Source organism: Saccopteryx bilineata, chromosome 3, assembly GCF_036850765.1.
Source record: "Saccopteryx bilineata isolate mSacBil1 chromosome 3, mSacBil1_pri_phased_curated, whole genome shotgun sequence".
NCBI lineage: Eukaryota > Metazoa > Chordata > Mammalia > Chiroptera > Emballonuridae > Saccopteryx > Saccopteryx bilineata.
This window is the reverse complement of record NC_089492.1, coordinates 31,768,412-31,789,090: the sequence shown is the minus strand read 5'-3', so window position 1 is coordinate 31,789,090 and position 20,679 is coordinate 31,768,412. Positions and strand designations below refer to the sequence as shown.

General features: G+C 34.6%; 1 protein-coding gene across 38 annotated transcripts in view; it reads left to right on the top strand.

The window, feature by feature from the left end:
• RIMS2 (regulating synaptic membrane exocytosis 2) overlaps positions 1–20,679 on the top strand; it is a 653,442-nt gene that overhangs the window by 189,919 nt on the left and 442,844 nt on the right. For all 38 annotated transcript variants that reach the window (XM_066265863.1, XM_066265876.1, XM_066265860.1 and 35 more), the window contains one exon: positions 3,546–3,856. In XM_066265863.1, coding sequence (XP_066121960.1) covers positions 3,546–3,856 — 311 coding nt within the window. The remainder of the gene's footprint in view (positions 1–3,545; positions 3,857–20,679) is intronic.

Below are 20,679 nucleotides of genomic sequence, written 5' to 3'. Positions count from 1 at the left end.
TCGCTCTGTTACAACCAGAGCCACTCTAGTGCCTGGGGCAGAGGCCAAGGAGCCATCCCCAGCGCCCGGGCCATCTTCGCTCCAATGGAGCCTTGGCTGCGGGAGGGGAAGAGAGAGACAGAGAGGAAGGAGAGGGGGAGGGGTGGAGAAGCAGATGGGTGCTTCTCCTGTGTGCCGGAAATCGAACCCGGGACTTCTGCACGCCGGGCCGACGCTCTACCACTGAGCCAACTGGCCAGGGCCTCCACTGGGTTTTAACAGATGAGGATAATGACACATGTAGCATTTCCACATTTTTTTTCCTCATTTTGGGCTATGCACAAATCATAGACTTACCTAGGTTGCATTGAGGTAAGTTGGCAAAGCTGATCATGACCTCCATTAGCTTCCAGGGGTCCCCAAACTTTTTACACAGGGGGCCAGTTCACTGTCCCTCAGACTGTTGGAGGGCCGGACTATTAAAAAAAACTATGAACAAATCCCTATGCACACTGCACATATTTTAAAGTAAAAAAACAAAACGGGAACAAATACAATATTTAAAATAAAGAACAAGTAAATTTAAATCAACAAACTGACCAGTATTTCAATGGGAACTATGGGTCTGCTTTCGGCTAATGGGATGGTCAATGTCCAATTCCATATTTGTCACTGCTAGCTGTAACAAGTGATATGACACACTTCTGGAGCCGTGAGGCATCCGTCCCGCGTCACTGGAAGTAGTGCTGTACATAGTGCTGTACGTGAGCGACCCTGAGCTTTGTGGTGCTGCCACATACAGTGCTCCTCTCACTGACCACCAATGAAAGAGGTGCCCCTCCCAGAAGTGCGGCGGGGGCCGGATAAATGGCCTCAGGGGGCCGCATGTGGCCCGCGGGCCATAGTTTGGGGACTCCTGATCTAGCCATTAAGAGAAACACACTTGTAACTCATTTCACACATTGAGCTGGGAATCTCTGCCCTAATCAGTGGTTCTCTAACTTTATCAAGCATCTGAATTACCTATATAGGATTTGGCAAAAACAAACAAGCAAGTAAACAAACAAACAATATGTATTTCTGATCCCTTCCAAATTTCTGATTCAGTAGGTTTGGAGTGGGACTTGAGAAATTGCACATCTAATGAGTTCTCAGGTGTGCTGATGCTGCTGTTCCAGGGCTGTTTTTGAAAGTCTCTGCTCTAGAACAGGTTAAGTACCCTGCTTACCTTATGATAAATGATAAAGCAGCAATAGGTTGTTTCTGCAGATGATCTTGATTGGCTAATTGTATTGCATACTCTCATTTCTGTTTCATTGTTAATTACCAGGGAGGAAAAGAGGTTATTCTTGAATATTGTGAATGTGATTTATTCTAGGTAAATTCTGTCACAGAATCATAGCATATATCACTGTATCATTTATAGTAATTATTTAAAATAAACAGAAAAGTTGAAATTCATACTTGATTTATTTGAACATTGTTTTGTGGTTCTGTATTAAGTGTGCCTTTCACTTTTAAAAGAGATCTGCAGTACCTACATTTGTCACAAGATGGCATTGAAAGGCTGAAATTTTGGTTGAAATTTGATTTTTGAAATATTAATGGGTTAGATATATTTATATTTTATGTGTATTCAAACTAAAAGAAGTTTGAACTATGAGGTATTTATTTTTAAATTGAGCAATATTTTGGTATCTTCATATTAAAAACCTTTTTGTTTAGTTATAAAAAATAAGGTAGTCACATATATTGACATTATTGATGGCTAATTCTTTTGGAAATTTATGAAACACATTTTAATCGAGTTACATAAAATATTTTATTATCATGAATCCCCCCAGAAGGACTTCAAATAAATTCAAGTTAGCAAGCATTTAGAAAGCCTACTGTTCTATGATTTCTAAGGTTTTATTTTACATAAGAAGATATAGACCTTGCCTGCAATGAACTTTAAATTGAGTTAGGAAGAAATGTATATACAATTCAGAGAACAAAATACAGTAGTGAAAAATTATCAAATACAATGTTCTATGATATAGACTATACAAACAATATAAACTGAAATAATAGACAATTCAGTAAAAACATTAAATGGTCTTTTATAAAAATATCCTTGTATTAGTTGGAAACACTTGATTTTTTTACTCTGAATTTTTATATTATCGTTTTTTAAACCATGAAGAAATGTTCAGCAATATGGGAGCTCTGTATGATTCAGTATTTGACATAAAACAGCAGAATCACTCACTTGAAATATGAACTCACCTTTTATTTAATGAATGTGATTTTATTGTTTTCTAATTAATTGAAAAGTATTTTTCAGAAGAGGGTGAAGATTTTCTGGTCCCATAGATGTTAGTTATGATATTTTAGATCTCTGGACTCTGAGAAACTTCTCTATATTAAACAATGAAGTGTAAAATGATGGTTTACCAGGGTGTGCTGTTGGGAGAAAAGAGGCTATGTGCTGTCTGATGGGCACAGATTGTGACGGTTGCAAACTTAATGAGTTTTGGGGATCTGTTTCAAAACAGCATGAATAAACTCTGCACTTAAAACTTGTCCTTCTAGAAACTATGAGCAATTAATACGGTTTTATTGAAGATCAACAATGTTCCTAGCTTTTTAAATTTATTTTTGAGTCATTAAGAATTACTTAAAATAAATAAAACCCTCTTAGGAAGCCTATAATATAATTGGTAATAGAAGGTTAACTTAACATACTAATACAGTAATCTACTGAAAGTCTAACATATACTAGGTTTTGTGCTAGACATATATTTTTTATTTTACTTATTGATTTTTACAGAGGGGTGGTAGAGCAAGAAGTATCAACTTATTGTTGCTTCACTTCAGTTGTTCTTTGGTTGTTTGTTGTATGTGCGTTGACTGAGAAAGCCCAGGGCTTCAAACCGGTGACTTCAGCGTTCCAGGCTGATATTCCACTGTGCCACCACAGGCCAGGCTATTTTTTTAAATTTATTTTTATTTTTTATAAATTAAATTTATTGGGGTGACATTGGCTAATAAAATTATATAGGCTTCAAGTGTATACTTCTATGATACACCATCTCTGCATTTTATACAAATTATTTCTAATCTTTCGTCCTCAAAACAATACAGGAAAGTTTGTATTATTATCCCTATTTCTTTATTTTATTATTTAGGAAACTAAGTTTTATAGATACGAGTAATTCAATACCTTGTTGAAGTTTGCACAGTTTCTAATCTTGGAGTTGGTATTTTAACCCAAGTCTGTCTTGCCTCAAAATTCATTTTTTACATACTAAACTATGCTCCTAATTTAAATAAAAATAATTAAAGAATACATATAAACAACTAATAACTTGTTTGGTATTTCTGCTTCAAGTAAACATTGTCTATTTTATTATAATTATTCTGGAAAAGTTAAAAGAAAGAATATGTGACTTAATTAATAGTAGCTGTTAATCTGGATTACATTTTTAACCATATACTTTTTTGTTGACTTGAATTGTCTCTCTTTTTGTTTGTTTTAAACTTTTGGAAACACTAATTTCTTTTCCCTTTGTATTCATGTGCAGGTCATGTGGGTATGTAATTTGTGCCGAAAACAACAAGAGATCCTCACTAAATCAGGAGCCTGGTTTTATAATAGTGGATCTAATATGCCACAGCAATCTGATCAAAAGGTTCTCCGAGGACTGCGGAATGAGGAGGCGCCTCAGGAGAAGAAGGCAAAACTGCATGAGCAGGCCCAGTTCCAAGGACCCTCAGGTGACTTACCCGTACCTGCAGTGGAGAAAAGTCGATCTCATGGGCTCACAAGACAGGACTCTATTAAAAATGGGTCGGGAGTGAAGCACCAAATTTCCAGTGACATAGCTTCAGACAGGTAAACATTTTGCTTAATCTTTAGGTAAACATATTAATTTAATCTTCATTCCAAACAGAAGCAAAAATACAAAAAGTTTTTTTTAGGCAAGGAGTTGTCTAAATATAATGTAAATGTCTATGTTTTATATAAATGCTGAAAGTGATGTTTAGGACTAGAGCTATCGTAGGCTTGAGCAATCTTGGATTTGATGAAGGAGTGTCAGGCTATCAGATTTTTCAGAATGAAGAAGTGAAACAAAAAAAGGAATTTAGATAGGAGGTTATTGTCATAGGAAAGGAATGCGATTTTAAGACACAAATCAGAGAGGTTGGATTGATAGGACTAACTGGAAGTAGGGGTTAATGGGGATGATTAACAATGTTTCTAAAAGTCCTATCCTGGGCTGAAGGACGAAGTGGTTTTTTAAGCAGATAAGCACAGATGAAAGGGTTTTATGACTTTGATGTATCCATGGGCTGTTATTACTATTTTGGTTCAATTTATAGCCTCCATGTTAAAAGTATTCAGCTTTTTAAGTTAATGTTTATGATTCTTTATTTCCTACCTTTGGAAGGAAGAGAATGAAAGGTTTTATGAGAATATTATTTATCTATTCCATACTTCTCATTCTGAGTTAAAGTTTTTAAGGAAAATCTGGTATATAGTATATGTATTATCCAGAAGTGGCAGATACATTTCTGTGTGAACAAGTATAAAGTCATACATTTGTGGAAAAACAATTCTAAATAGTATTTACAGGGTGGTGAGTATCGGACAGCCATTTAGAACAGGTAAGATAATGAGGAGTCACATCAGATAGTAGCTAGCAAAATTGAAACAATATATTAATAGTTTTGTCTTTGGAGGAAACCATTTGATTTCATGGCTGGAATACTCTGCACATCTCAGTGCAGATGGGTTGACATTGATCAATAAGAGTATATAGGTTTCAGGTGAACCTATGAATGAGTCTACCTACTAGCAGTTTTTAAATTGAATAGTGAAGAAGAGTTACTGATAAGGAATATAAAACTCCAGTTCACAGTATTATTAGTAATTTGTTTCTTCAGTACCATTCAGAAATCAGTGCCTTCAAAAAGAGAATCTTTGGTTCAATTAAATTTAAGTCTCTGTGGACATTGAACTGTGTTTGAGAGATAGAAAAGTATGTTGTATTTCTTAATTTAAGGAAGTTTAGTTTTTTTTTTAAAAAAAATTAATTATATTAGGTGAGAGAAGGGGAGATAGTGAGGCAGACTCCTGCATGTGCTTTGACGAGGATCTACCCAACAACCTCACCTGGGACCAATGCTCAAGTACTGAGCTATTTTTAGTGCTTGAGACTGATTCCTTGGACCAACCAAGCCATCCTCAGCACCACGTTTGAATCAATTGCGTCACTGGCTACAGGAGAGGAAAAGAGAGAAAAGTGGGAGAGGGAGAGGAGGAGAAGAAGATGGTCGCTTCTACTGTGTGCCCTGAGAATCAAACACAGGATGTCCATAAGCTGGGCTGACACTATCCACTGAGCCAATGGCCAGGGTTGGAGGTTTAGTTTAATTTTTAATTATTTGCTACAGCAGTTTTGACCTGTTTTTTGATGTTTTAGTTCTCTTGCAGGTGCTTTACATATAGACTATTAGAATTTATTGAATGAATAAATACCAAGTTGACCTAAGACCTTAGTTTTGAGTTCATGAATATTTACTTAATTCACTTATTCATAAAAATGGCAAATTTTTATTATCAACAGATATAAAATATTGGTAGAGATTTTAAAATAATTTTGAAATAATCATTTTTATGTGCAATTTGCTTACTCTCTCTCTTAAAATATCTCCCAGGAGTGCTTAAATGGTTTCTTCGCCTTTCACTTACATACATAACCTGGTGATCGTATTAAAGCATAGATCTGAATTTGCTAGGTCTGAGGGAGACTCAAGAATCTCTATTTCTGACTAGCTCCCAAGTGATGTCAATACTACTAGTGTGGAGTAGTAGCAAGGCACAGTGGCATCCAGAAATATGTTAGTGAGGGAAACACTGTTGTTTTTTAATAGCTTATTGGCAGTTGTCCTTTGTAGAACTAAAACTAAGAGGCATAACAGTAAAATTTTGTGGTTCTTAGAGGCAACATAATTCCACATTTAAACATAATATCCTGACACATTATTTGGTGGGGGACAAGGGGGAAGACAGCTACCTGGTGGCAGGTTGAATACGTTTATGTAGCTGCAAGCATCTGACTCCTTTGTTATTATATCTAGTAAATGCCTGAGCATTTATTTATTTAAATATATTTTATTTTTATAACTTATTTATTTCCCCTTTATTATATAGTTAGGAATATATATGTCTAACTATCTGTAATTATTTAGTTAGGATATTTTACTTCTGGATTTCATTTTTAAGGTAGTAAAAAGACTGTTACAAAATATTTATTTTTAGACTTTCAGTTTCAAAAATCTTTATGTTGTATTTCAAAGTCCTCTCTCATGGTATAAATTTCCATTTTATTTTTCTGTCTTATAACTGACAGTATTGTGTTCAATTAACAGTTATCTTTATTCATATTATAACTTATTAAAATTCATTATTCAACAAACTATTGAATATTAATATAGATATTACTTGTTACCACCTGGCTGAAATAATTTCATCATGATAAGTATTTAAAATTGAATATATTTGGCAGACATTTTGATTTAGATCTCATAATAATATGATTGTGAAATATTCCTTACTCTGTTTTTCCCTACTCCCCTTTTTTTTAAGAAAAAATATTATTTATTTATTTGAGAGAGAAAGAGGAGAGGGAGAAAGGCAAAGAGAGAGGAAGAAACATTGATTTGTTGTTCCGTTTGTTTCATTCATTGGTTGCTTCTTGTATGTGCCCTGACTGGAGATTGAACCCACAATCTTGGCATGTCAGGATGAGGTTCTAATCAACTGAGCTACCTGGCCAAAGTTGACTACTTCTTTATTCTGTTGCAAAACAAAAATTAACAAGTGATAGGAATAATTAAAAGTAACAGTTACTTGCTTCTAATGGACTATGAAGCATTTTAAGAAGCATAGCTATAAAGAAATAATATTTGATAGGCATTACAGATTTTTAAGTACCTGTTACATTTTACTGCTTAAAATATCACAATGTAAGTACTGAGGGACTTCATTATGATTTTGTCTGGAATTTTAATTAGGCAATAGTGGAAACTAAACTACTGTCATATGACTCAATTATATCTCAGTGCATTTTGTTACATGATGAAGAGTGCTACCAGATGTGATGTCAAGAGAATAATAAAAAAGAAAACGATTATCTTGGATCTAAAATGTAAAGTTTTTTTAAATTAATTTTAATGGGGTGACATTAATCAATCAGGGTACATAGGTTCAGAGAAAACATCTCCAGGTTATTTTGACATTTGATTATGTTGCATAACCATCACCAAAGCAAGTTAAATATAATGGATATTTAACAGTTTGGTAATTACTGTTATTTCTTTATTGTCTGTTAATTATGGCCTTCAAAGTATCTTTGTGATATTTGATTGTTTTAAAGTAAAAGTAATAATTTAAATATATGTTTAATACTTCTGTTTCTAGTATAGTTAGAGTTATAGAGCTTGGCTTTACATTCTGTCTGAAACACTGAGAAAATAGACAAAATTATAAAATGATGGTTTTTAGAACCATCAGACATCAAAAGAGAGTAATACTTGATAGATGGGAAATCAATAAAGTAAGCCCTATGATTGCCCTAGCATATTGCCTTGAGAGAGTTTTGAGGCTATTGCACAAGGAGAGAAGTATAAGCAGAGAACCCAGAAATGTTCCTGAGTTGAGGTGACAGTTATGAGGGGTTGTGGAGACCAAGGCAGGTGGAATTTGCTAGACAAAGTATGAGAAGGGGAAAGCTGAACAGGAAGATCATTGGAGATCTCCAGAGGGTTCTCCTTGTGTATTCAATGAAGTGATGATTGGTGCATGTGAAGAAGCTACTTAAGGCCAGAGAAAGAATGATCTAAAATGATCAAAGGGAACACTGGCCTGCATTCACATAGGACCAAGAACAGAGTTCCCAATAGTTGGACTAGAAAAACCTCATGATTCCTGAAGCATTGGGTACAGTATTTTGCAAAGTCTTGCCTCAGCAATGGAAAATAATAAATGCTAAACGAAACACTGCTCTGGGGCAGATTAAAAATCATAAAAGCAATACCTGAAAGGATCAGACAGACTGTTTCAAACAATTAAATTGCCAGCCAGCTAAAACTCAGAAAATTTGTAGGAATACAACAATATCCAGCACCCAACAAAATAGAGTCACGATGTTAGGCATCCAATCAAAGATAACTAGACAAACAAAACAGGAAAATGTGATAATGAAAAAGTAATCATTACAAGAAACACATTTTACATATAAAGACAAACGTAGGTAAAAGTAACAAGAAAGAAAAAAAAACTGTATACCGTGCTAATTCTGCTCATAAACTGATTATATTCAGATATAAGTAGATTTCAGAGCAAACTATTACTAGGAATAAAATGTTAATTCATAATGATAAAATTTTTTTTTTTTTTTTATTTTTTATTTTTTATTTTTTTTGTATTTTTCTGAAGCTGGAAACGGGGAGAGACAGTCAGACAGACTCCCGCATGCGCCCGACCGGGATCCACCCGGCACGCCCACCAGGGGCTACGCTCTGCCCACCAGGGGGCGACGCTCTGCCCACCAGGGGGCGATGCTCTGCCCCTCCGGGCGTCGCTCTGCTGCGACCAGAGCCACTCTAGCGCCTGGGGCAGAGGCCAAGGAGCCATCCCCAGCGCCCGGGCCATCTTTGCTCCAATGGAGCCTTGGCTGCGGGAGGGGAAGAGAGAGACAGAGAGGAAGGAGGGGGTGGGGGTGGAGAAGCAAATGGGCACTTCTCCTATGTGCCCTGGCCGGGAATCGAACCCGGGTCCCCCGCACGCCAGGCCGACGCTCTACCGCTGAGCCAACTGGCCAGGGCCCATAATGATAAAATTGTCAGTTAATCAAGAGAACATAAAATCTTAAACATTTCTGTCTATATTAACAGACTTCAAAATAAATGAAGCAAAAACTGATAAAACTATAAAGAGAAACAGACAATCTACAATTATAAGTAGAGCTTTTAATATCCTTCTCTCTATAACTGATAGAATAAGTATGAAGAAAATAAGAAAAGATATAGTAGACTTTAACAGCACCATTAACTAAACTGACCTAATCCATGTTTATAGAACAACCCACCAAACAACAGTAGAATATTCATTCTTATTAGGAGTACACAGAAAAGTTACCAAGATAGACCATATTCTGGCCATTAAACAAGTGTCATTAAATTGAAAGAAATTCAAGTAATAAAAAATAGATTCTCTGAATTACATTAGATATCAGTAATAGAAAGAAGTCTGGAAAACCCTAATATTTGGAAACTAGTTAACATACAGACCAAAGAAAAAAATCCAAGGAGAACATACAAAACATTTTTAACTTTCTTTAAAATAAAAACACAACATCTGAATATTACTAAAGGAGTACCTAGGGCAGAATTTATAACAGTAGACACTTATATTAGAAAAGAAGAAAGATCTGAAAACATTGTTATTCTCTTATACCTTAAGAAAATTAGGAAAGCAGAGCAAACTAAATTCAAGTAAGCAGAATAAAGTAAACCATAATGATTAAAACAGAAATCAATGAAATAGAAAACAGAAGCAATGAAACCAAAAGCTGATTCTTTGGGAAGATCAATAAAATTCTTAAAACTCTAGACAGACTAATTAGGAAAAGAAAAAGAAAATACAAATTACCTATATCATGAATGAGAGAGATATCATTACCACTGACTCTAATGATATTAGAACAGTAACAAGAAAATATTTTGAAAAACATTATGCCTATAAAATCAACAAGCAAGATGAACTGGAGAAATTCTTTGAAAGACACAAATTACCAAAGCTTATTCATGAACAAAAGAATAACTTGAATAGCATTATATGTACTAAAGAAATTCAATTTGTGGTTAAAATCCTTCCCACAAATAAAACTGCAGAGCTGATAGCATCTCTGTTAAATACTTACAATCTTTTAAGGAAGAAGTAATGCCATTTCTATACAAACTTTTTTGAAAAATTAAAGTGGAGGGAATATTTCTCAACTTCTTCTCTTAACTAAATTGTCCTAATACCAAGACCAAATATATTATAAAGAAAACAAACAGAGAGACCAACATTCCTCATAAATGTAGATGTAAAACCTAATACAATTTTAGCAAGTTGAAGCCATAAATATATAAAAATGATAATACAGCATGACCAAGTGGGTTTATCCCAAGAATTTAGAAAACATTTGAAAAGTTATAATTTACCATTTTAACAAATTAGAAAAAAATCATATTTCAGTAGATATGGTAAAATTATTTGACAAACTCCAGCATCCATTTTAAATAAAAACTCCCAGCAAACTAGAATAGAAAGAGATTTCCTCAGCCCAATCAAAGATATCTATGGTGATCCTGAAGCTGACATACACCAAATGGTGAAAGACTGAATGTCTTCCCCTTAGATCAAAGACACACAACAAAGGTGTCCATCTTCTTAACTTAGATTCAAAATTGTAGGAGAGTTTTTAGTGAGCGTAATAAGGCAAAAATGAAATGAAATAAGATAAAATAAAGTAAAATAAAATGCATTTATATTGAAAAGAAAGAAATAATGCCCTCTTGATTCACAGAAAACACGATCGTTTATATAGAAAATTAAGGTCATAAAAATGCTATCAGAACTAACAGTGAGTTTAACAAGGTAGCAGGATATAAAGTCAATATCAGGCAACCATTTGTGTTTCAAAATACATCCAGGAACAACTTGGAAAATAAAAATGAAAAAAAATAATATTTATGAAAGTATTAAAATATAAAATCCGTATCTGTTAGCACCAACAAATTGAAATGCTTAAGTACAAATCTAACAAAATATGTGCAAGATCTGTATACTGAAAACAATGAAACATTGATGAAAAAAATAAAGTTCTGAATAAATGGAAAGATAAACTGTTTTGGATGAAAAAATTCAATATTAAGATATCATTTCTTCCCAGTCTAACCAATATATACAGATAGATTTAATGTTTATATGGAAATGTTTGCAATTACCAAAACAGCTTTTAAAAATAACAGAAATTAGAGGCCTAACACAACCTATTTGAAGACATTATAAATCTACAGTAATGTAAACAGTATGGTATTAGCATAAAGACAGACACATAGATCAATAAATCCGAATGGAGAGTTTGTATGTAGACCTACTCATACCAATTTTTGACAAAGGTGCTAAAGCAGTTCAGTAGATAAAGGATAATCTTTTCAGCAAATGCTACTGGAACAATTGAATTTTTAGTAAAAATGAAGTTTGAAGCTTCCTTTTTTAACATATTAATACAACAAAGATGGATCATATATCTAAATGTAAAAGGTAAAGGTATAAATATTCTAGAAGAGCCTGACCAGGTTGTTGCTCAGTGGATAGAGCATCAGACTGGGATGTGGAGGATGCAGGTTGGAAACCCTGAAGTCACTGGATTGAGCGTGGGTTTATCTGGCTTGAGCGTGGGTTTACCAGCTTGAGCATGGGGTCGCTGGCTTGAGCTACTGGTCACTCGCTCACCAGTAGCTCCCCCTGGTCAAGGCACATATTAGAAAGCAATTGATAAACAACTGAGGTGCCACAATGAAGAATTGATGCTTCTCATCTCTCCTTTCCTATCTGAATGTCCCTATCTCTCCCTCTCTCTGTCTCTGTCACAAAAAAAATTCTTGAAGAAAATACAGAAGAACATCGTTGTGACCTTGTTTTAGGCTAAAACTGTAAAGCTACTAGAGGAATCTTTCTTTACGACTTAAGGGTAGACAGCGATTTCTTAGACAAACACAGAAAGCACTAATAAAAAAATAAAGGACAAATTAGACAGCATCAAAATAAAAACTTTTGTTTATCAAAAGATAAGAAAGTGTATAAATAAGTTTTATTTCAAAAATTTCAAGAGAAAGTACCTGCAATACATGTAGCTTAAAAATAATTTAAAGAACACTTACATTTAAATAAAAAAAAGTATAATACTAAAATGTGCAGCATATTGGTGTATATGCTTTTCAAGAAAAATACACAAATAGCTAATAAACACAAGAAAAAATATGATATGTCTTTAGTCAGTTGGAAGATACAAATCAAGACTATTGTGAGATATGCTGATGCAACTAATAGGAAGGCTACAATATAAAACAATGCAAAACCTGACATCACAACACTTGTGAGGATTCAGAGCAGTCTAACCTCTAATACTTTGCTGTTGAGAGTGTAAAACATGTCAAATTGTACAAGCGTTTTGGAAAAGTATTTGAAAGTTTCTCATGAAATTAAATGTGGCCCAGTCAATCTACTCCTAGATATTTACCTTAAGAAAAATGAAATCACATGTCTACAAAAATGTGGACAAATAAATTGTGGTATATTCAAATAAAAGTATTATGCATCCATAAAATAAGAACTTGAATATAAAATAGGAACTTGATTATGTCACAAAACCATTGTGCTGAGTGAAAAAAGCCACACAAAAGAGTACATGTTACAAATATTGATAGACTTATGACCTATGCAACTTACAACCATTTGACTTTATGACCACAATTGCTAGCCATGACTGCTCCGCGTCTGGCAGCACAAGCGTTGCCCAGCTGGGCGTACGACAGTGTGGACCAGCTTCTGGCAGCACTACCATCTCCGTGTGCACCATTTCAACTGTTATCCCAGACTCGGTACAGCAATTTGTGTTTTGTGTCTTGGATATTTTTCATCAAACCCCTCCCAAGATGTCTACCAAGAGGAAATTGTCTTTGCAAATATTAAACCAGTTGTACTGGTAATGCAGTGTTTTACTTAAACCTGATGAATGTAAAAATAAGAAACAATATGGTGTAGAGATGATACAAATGGCATAAAATGAACAAAGAAAATTATGATATATAACAATAATGAAGGAAAATTATGATAAAATATGACTTAAAGATTTTTGTAACATCATTTCACAGTACTGTACATATAGCCTACTCAACTTACGACCAAATTGTGTTGCAACTAGTCTGTCTTAACCAGTCAGTCGTGGTCATAAATCGAGCACTAGCTGTATATGATTTTATTTATGTGAAGTACAAGAAGAGACCAAACAAATCTGTACTGGAAGAAAATAACAATGCTTTTGTTGAGGAAAGTTTTTGGAGTAGTGGAAATGTTCTGTATCTTGACAGGATTATGGATTACTAGTTGTATATATTTGCCAATAACTATTATAGTGTTAAACTTGAGATTTATATACTTTTTACTGAATGTAAACTATGTTTCAATAAGAATACAAGGAAATTATGTACATAACATTTTTATACATTAAAAAGGTTTTCTAATTTTATTAAGATATAATTGACATGTAACATTACATTAGTTTGTGTATAACATAATGACCTGATCCACGTATATAATATTATGACATGATAATTACAGTAAATTTAGTTTTTATCCATTACCTGACATAGTTACCACTTTTTTTCCTTAACTTTTAAGATAATATTCTCTATGTTTGCTACATTTTGAAATTGCTGGTTTTATTGAAATTTTATTGGTAGTAAATGTTTAAAATTTATTATTAAATTAAATCCAAAATAGTGAATTTTTCTTCATAATCAATCTATAATCATCAATGGCTCTTTTCAATAGATTCAGAGATGCCTGTATTTATAGAGTGTTGATAGTAGACCTAGAAGCAAACCAGTGGTATTTAGAATTTACTAAGTGTGAATTACATAAAATTTACAGACTGTGTCTTCTATTTCTATGAGTTGTCCTATAAACTGTGATATAATCCTCATGAATCTTATTCAGAATGTTTATTTGAGATATGGAATGAGGGGAAAGTAACATGAAGATGAGAGAAAGAATATAAAAAGATGTAAGGAAAACTACATTTTGAAAGGGAATCTAAAGAGAGATTAAAATATAAAGAGTGAAGGAACTAGAAAAGATAAAACTCGATGGTTGCCTTAGGAGAAAAAAAGAATCTTTTTTTTTTTTGTATTTTTCTGAAGCTGGAAACGGGGAGAGACAGTCAGACAGACTCCCGCATGCGCCCGACCTGGATCCACCCGGCACGCCCACCAGGGGTGAAGCTCTGCCCACCAGGGGGCGATGCTCTGCCCCTCCGGGGCTTTGCTCTGTTGCGACCAGAGCCACTCTAGCGCCTGGGGCAGAGGCCAAGGAGCCATCCCCAGCGCCCGGGCCATCCTTGCTCCAATGGAGCCTTGGCTGCGGGAGGGGAAGAGAGAGACAGAGAGGAAGGAGTGGGGGGTGGAGAAGCAAATGGGCGCTTCTCCTATGTGCCCTGGCTGGGAATCGAACCCGGGTCCCCCACACGCCAGGCCGACGCTCTACCGCTGAGCCAACTGGCCAGGGCCGAAAAAAAGAATCTTAATTACTTGGAAGTCAGTGGCCTAATAATCTTTATTTCTAGATATTTCAGTTGGGCTTTTCAGATTGTCAGGTTAAAAGACAAGAAAAGTGGCTATATATTTGGTGCCAGTTTCAGTGATTTATACACATTCAATAAATGCTTGGTGCTGATGATAAATGAGTAAAAAGTTTAATAATAAAGTCTCTGGTATGACTGATCTAATTTTGTAGTATCTTTGTCTTTTATTGGCAGAATGATCAATTAATAGACTTGAAGATATATAATGACATGTTTTCATATAGCCAATGCTTAAGAGACTTCTTTATTTTTAAGAATATGATATGAGCTCTGAAAGGCTATTTTTTTAAAAAAGATGTTTATTATATCATGATAATTGATTTGACTGTGTAAATATCAGACAGTCTGTATACTTGGAATAAATAACTCTAGTAGTTTCAATGCCAATATTTAGGTGAAAAAGAATATTTATTCCTATTTTCAACTGAATTAAACTTGAATCATTTTCAAGTTTTCTTTAAGGGACCTATAAATAGAACTACAATATGTGCCAGTTTGCCCAGGACAGTCCCAGTTTACACTTGCTTTTTTGGCAGCTGCATAGGTTGGCATTTGTTCTGGATTTCTGGATTTTTTTTATATGATGTATTTTATTCAGAGTTGTATCAACTCAAAGTGGCATGGGTAATCCTCTTTATCTCTCCCCTTGAAGTTTCAACAATTTGAACGCTATAACTCAACAAAAGATTCCCTGCTCAATGCACAAACATGCCTAAGAAGTCAACATATTGAATTATCTAAAGGTGAGCAAGTGGGAATGAACTAGGGAAGCAAGAAGGGAGAAGAACTGAGAGGAGCCATGGAGGCAGCCCAAGAGCTGGGAGCTAGTGGCAGGGCTCAGCCAGAAGGGAGGAGGAATCATATTGAGGCTGGTACTACCTTCAGCCCAGAGGAGTAAAGAGATTTCAACATCTACTGCATTCCCCTGCTGGGTTGGTCCCCTGAGACTGAGGTACTAGATCACAGGGAAGGCACCCACCTACTAGGAAACACCACCTCATGGAGTGGTGAAAAGCCAGTGAAGTGTAAGAGAGCTTAAAATCTTGTAATTCAGTTCCACTTACTGGAAAATAGTAAAAAGACTGGTTTGTATTAATCTGTTAGACAAGTACCAATCATACATACATAGATGCCTAGAAAGAGAAGGAACCCACCAAATACCATGAATAAAGAAGATAGTAAGGCAGCTCAAAAAATGAAAAAATGAAAAAAAATCTCCAGAAAAAAAACTTTGAGACATGGAAATATGTGATAAATGACACAGAATTCAAGATAGCAATTCTAAAAAATCTCAGTGAGTTACAAGAAAATATAGTCAGGCAGTTTAATGAGCTGAGAAAACATATCAACAAATAAAAATAGTACTTTACCAAAGAGATTGAAACTTTAATAAAGAACCAAACAGAAATTCTGAAGATGAAGAATTCAATAAAAGAATTCAAGAATGAACTAGTGAACATAGGAAATAAAGTGGACCAGATGGAGGAAAAATTAGCGATAAAGAAGATAGAAATCTAGAAATGATGAAGAGTGAACAAGAGAGAGACTTGAGCATAAAATATAATGAGAAAACTCTATGAAAACTATAAGACTACCATTACAAAGAACGATATAAGAATAATAGGCATACCAGAAAGAGAAAAGAAGGAGAAGGTAATAGAGGGCCTATTCAAACAAATAGTTGATGAGAACTACCCAAACTTTTGGAAAGAGCTAGATCTTTGAATCCAGGAAACAAACAGAATGCCTAATTACCTCAATTCTAAAAAGCCTTCACCAGGGCGCATTGTTTTAAAACTGTCAAAAGTTAATGACAAAGAAATAATCCTCAAGGCATTCATGGAAAAGAAGAAAGTAACCTATAAAAGAAGGCCCATTAGGTTATCATTATACTTCTGAGCAGAAACTCTATAAGCTAGAAGTGAGTGGAACCAGATATTCAAACTATGGAAAAGAGAAATTACCAGCCAAGATTAACATGTTAAGCAAAGTCATCTTTTAGATATGAAGAAGAGATAAAGACTTTTCCAGAAAGACAAAGCTGAAGGAATTAACCACCAGTAGACCTCCATTGCAGGAAATATTCAGGGGTGTTATTCTACCTGAAACAAAGAACAAGAGGTCACAAAACTATGAGTGACATAACCAACAAACTTAGAGCATAAAAAGGATAATTTGTGACAACAAAAACATAAAAGGAAGGTAGTAAAAGCATAGATTTACAAGTGAGAATGGAGATCAGATGCATTCAAAAGAAAGAGGACTGCTGCATATATGAAACTTTCTTTTTCATGAACCTAATGGTAACCACACACGAAAAACCCAAAACTGAGACACATAGCTTAAAAAAGGAGAAAACAGAGGAAAGAAGTATGGAATATCATCAAACAAAAACAATAGATAGAAACACAAAGGAAAAGAACCAATGGAGGCACAGAGCTACCACAAGACAAAAAATAGAATGACTATAAGAACTCCTCATACATCAGTGTTTATACTAAATGTAAATCAACTATTCACCAATAAAGAGGCACAGAGTAGTAGACTGATCAAAAAACAAAACCAAACTATTTGCTGGCTTCAGAAGACATATCTAAGCTTGCAAAGACAATTTTAGATTCAAAGTGAAAGGGTGCAAAGTAATTCTACAAGCAAATAACATCCGCAGAAAAGCAGGTATAGCCATACTTATACCTGGCAAAATAGATTTTAGGGTAACAAAGGTAACAGAGACAAAGATAAACATTTTATAATGATAAAGGGGACACTACATCAAGAAGAATAAAACTTCTTAATATAAATCCACCCAATTAGGGAGCCCTGAAATATACAAAGCAACTAAGGGAACTATAGGGAGAAACAGACTGATAGACAGTCAGAATTGGGGACCTAATACTCCATTGACAGTTTAAATAGACCATCCAAACAGAAAATCAATAAAGAAATATCTGCCATAAATGATACTAAATGAATATAATTGAGATTTACAGTGTCTTTCATCCCAGAACATATGATTATACATTGTTCTCCTGTGTGCATGGAATATTTCCAAAGATAGACCATATGTTTGGTCACAAAAGTAGCCTCGACAAATTTGAGAAGATTGAAGTCATAACAAGCATATTCTGACAACAATGCTTTGAAATTAGAAATCAACTGCAGAAAGGAAGTAAAGAAACCGCAAATATGTAGAGATTAAACAACATACTACTAAAAATGATTGGGTCAAAGAAGAAATTAAAAGTAAGATCAAAAGATATGTAGAAAAAAATGAGAATGATATCACAACATATCAGAACTTCTGGAATGGAACAAAAGCAGTAATAAGAGGGAAGTTTATATCATTACAAGTCTATTTTAAGAAACAAGAGAACTGTTAGGTAAACAAGCTAACATTACATCTTAAAGAACTAGAGAAAGAAGAACAAAAGCAACCCAAAGCCAGCAGAATAAAGGAAATAATAACAATTGGAGCAGAATTGAATGAAATAGAGAACAAAATTAATTAATTAATTAATAAACAAATGAGGAGCTGGTTCTTTGAAAAGATTAATAAAATTGACAAACCCTTTGCTAGACTCAGGAAAAAAGAGAAAGGCTCACATAAACAAAATTAGAAATGAAAGAAAAGTTACCACAGACATTACAAATATACAGATGCTCATACTAGAATACAATGAAACACTATATGTAACCGAATTCAATGACCTAGAAGAAATGCATGTTCCTAGAAATATATAACCTTCTCAGAATCATGAAAAATTGGAAAGTCTAAACAGACTGATGAACAGTGAGGAAATTGAAATAAGCATCAAAAACATTCCCCAAAATAAAAGTTTAGGAACAGATCACTTTTCTAGTGGATTCTACTACACATTAAAAGAAAACTTGATACCTATCCTCAAACTCTTCCAAAACATTGAAGAAGAGGCAGTAATTCTAATATATTTTATGAGGCTGACATAATCCTGATACCAAAACCTGGCAAGGATAATGCAAACAACAACAACAAACCCATCAAACAAACAAATAAACATAAAACAAAAAATACAGGAGCAGAAATCCTGAACAAAATACTAGCAAATCAAGTACAAAAATACATTTAAAAAATAATACATCACGATCAAGTGGGGTTCATTTCAGGGGCACAAGGATGGTTCAACATATGAAAATTGATCAATGTAAGACTCCATGTTGAGTAAGGATAAAAATTATATGATCTTATCAATAGATTCAGAAGAAGCAAATGAAAATACACAACATCCATTTATGATTAAAACACTCAATAAGATGGATATAGAAGGAAATATTTAATCAGCAAGTTGCTAAAAAATGAAAATGTTTTCACCGATGAATATGTAAATTGCACAAAATGTTTGTTTCATTTACCATCTACCAGAGGGCTCACAGTCACTGAAAACATAAATTTAAGAAAATGTGTGTCTGACAAAGCAATGCATCTATTTCAGAAGTTTATAGTTATTTTAAGGAGATTTAAAGATTACAAAGTAATATATACCCATAGGGAAGGTATATTTGAAATGTTACTCTGTGAAGGCATGTCTTTGGCTTTACATTAAATGATAATGATATGCTTTAAAATTAATTTTAATCATATTTAATTCCAAGGTTTTTTGTTTGTTTTGTTTTTGTGCTCACAAACTAAATTATTGACTCCATTAGCAGAAGAATATTATAGCACCTGTAAGTACTAACATGTTAAAAAGAATCGTTATCGCCTGACCTGCGGTGGTGCAATGGGTAAAGCGTCGACCTGGAATGCTGAGATTGCCGGTTCAAACGGGCTTGCCTGGTCAAGGCACATATGGGAGTTGATGCATCCTGGTCCTCCCCCCTTCTCTCTGTCTGTCTCTTTCTCGGTCTTCTCTCTCTAAAATGAATAAATAAAATCTAAAAAAAAAAAGTAAAAAAGCCTGACCTGTGGTGGCGCAGTGGATAAAGCATCTACCTGGAAATGCTGAGGTCGCCGGTTCGTAACCCTGGGCTTGCCTGGTCAAGGCACATATGGGAGTTGATGCTTCCAGCTCCTCCCTCCTCCCCCCTTCTCTCTCTCTCTCTCTTCCCCCCCTCTATCTCTCTCTCCCTCTCTCTCTCTCCTCTCTAAAAATGAATAAATAAAATTTTTAAAAAGTAACAATCATTAAAAAAAAAGTAAAAAAAAAAAGAATCATTATCAGTTATAAGACACTGAAAATTTTCTCTGCAAAAGTAAAGTAGAAATTAAACAAACTTTTTTCTTTCTTTTTTTTTTTCTTTTAGAGATAGTGAGAGAGAGGGATAGACAGGGACAGACAGGAAGAGAGAGAGATAAGAAGCATCAACTCATAGTTGTGGCACCCTTAGTTGTTCACTGATTGCTTTCTCATATGTGCCTTGACCAGGGGTCTCCAGCCAAGCCAGTGACCCCTTGCTCAAGCCAGCAACCCTAGGATTGAAGCCAGTGACCTTTGAGCTCAAGCTGGAGACCATAGGGTCATCGCTGTGATCCCACACTCAAGCCAGCAACCCCTCACTCAAGCTGGTGAGCCTGTCTGTACTGAAGCAGGATGATCCCGCACTGACGCCGGCAACCTTGGGGCCTTGAACCTGGGTCCTCAATGTACCAGGCTGAGGTCCTATCCCTTGCTCCACTGCCTGGTCAGGCTAAACAAATTTTTTGATGCAAGAGTCAGGTCTATCTTCTTCATCAATGTATTTCTAGCACTTTACACAGTAATTGATATGTTGTGGTGCTCAGAGAATAGTTATTGAAATACTGAATGAATGAGAGAATTGAATAGCTTAAGGGAAAAGGGGGATGAATTATAAGGATGTTGGAGTGTGTGACAGACTCCAGTAAAAGAATCAGGATAGTCCTTATAAAGAGTTGGTGTTATGGACTCAAATACTTTACATCATTATCTTGTGTCTGTTTCTCAGCCATCTATTCTATTGTGTCTCACTCCAAGAATGTCTCTCTAAAATAGTTTTGACTGCTCAGCTGTTGTTCTTCATGTGGAAAAAATGACCATTAATAGAACTTTGTTAAATAAACGAGTGAAAAGAGTTTTATAGTAACCTTCATATTGAAAATCAGTACATTATTGGCATATGTATTGCAAATAACACTTGAGAATTTGTATAATAGGTTAACTTAAAGTTAAATAGAGAGATTCAATAGTCAAGAAACAAAACTTTGCTATGAAATAATGTTAAAAGTTCAGGATAACAGATGAAC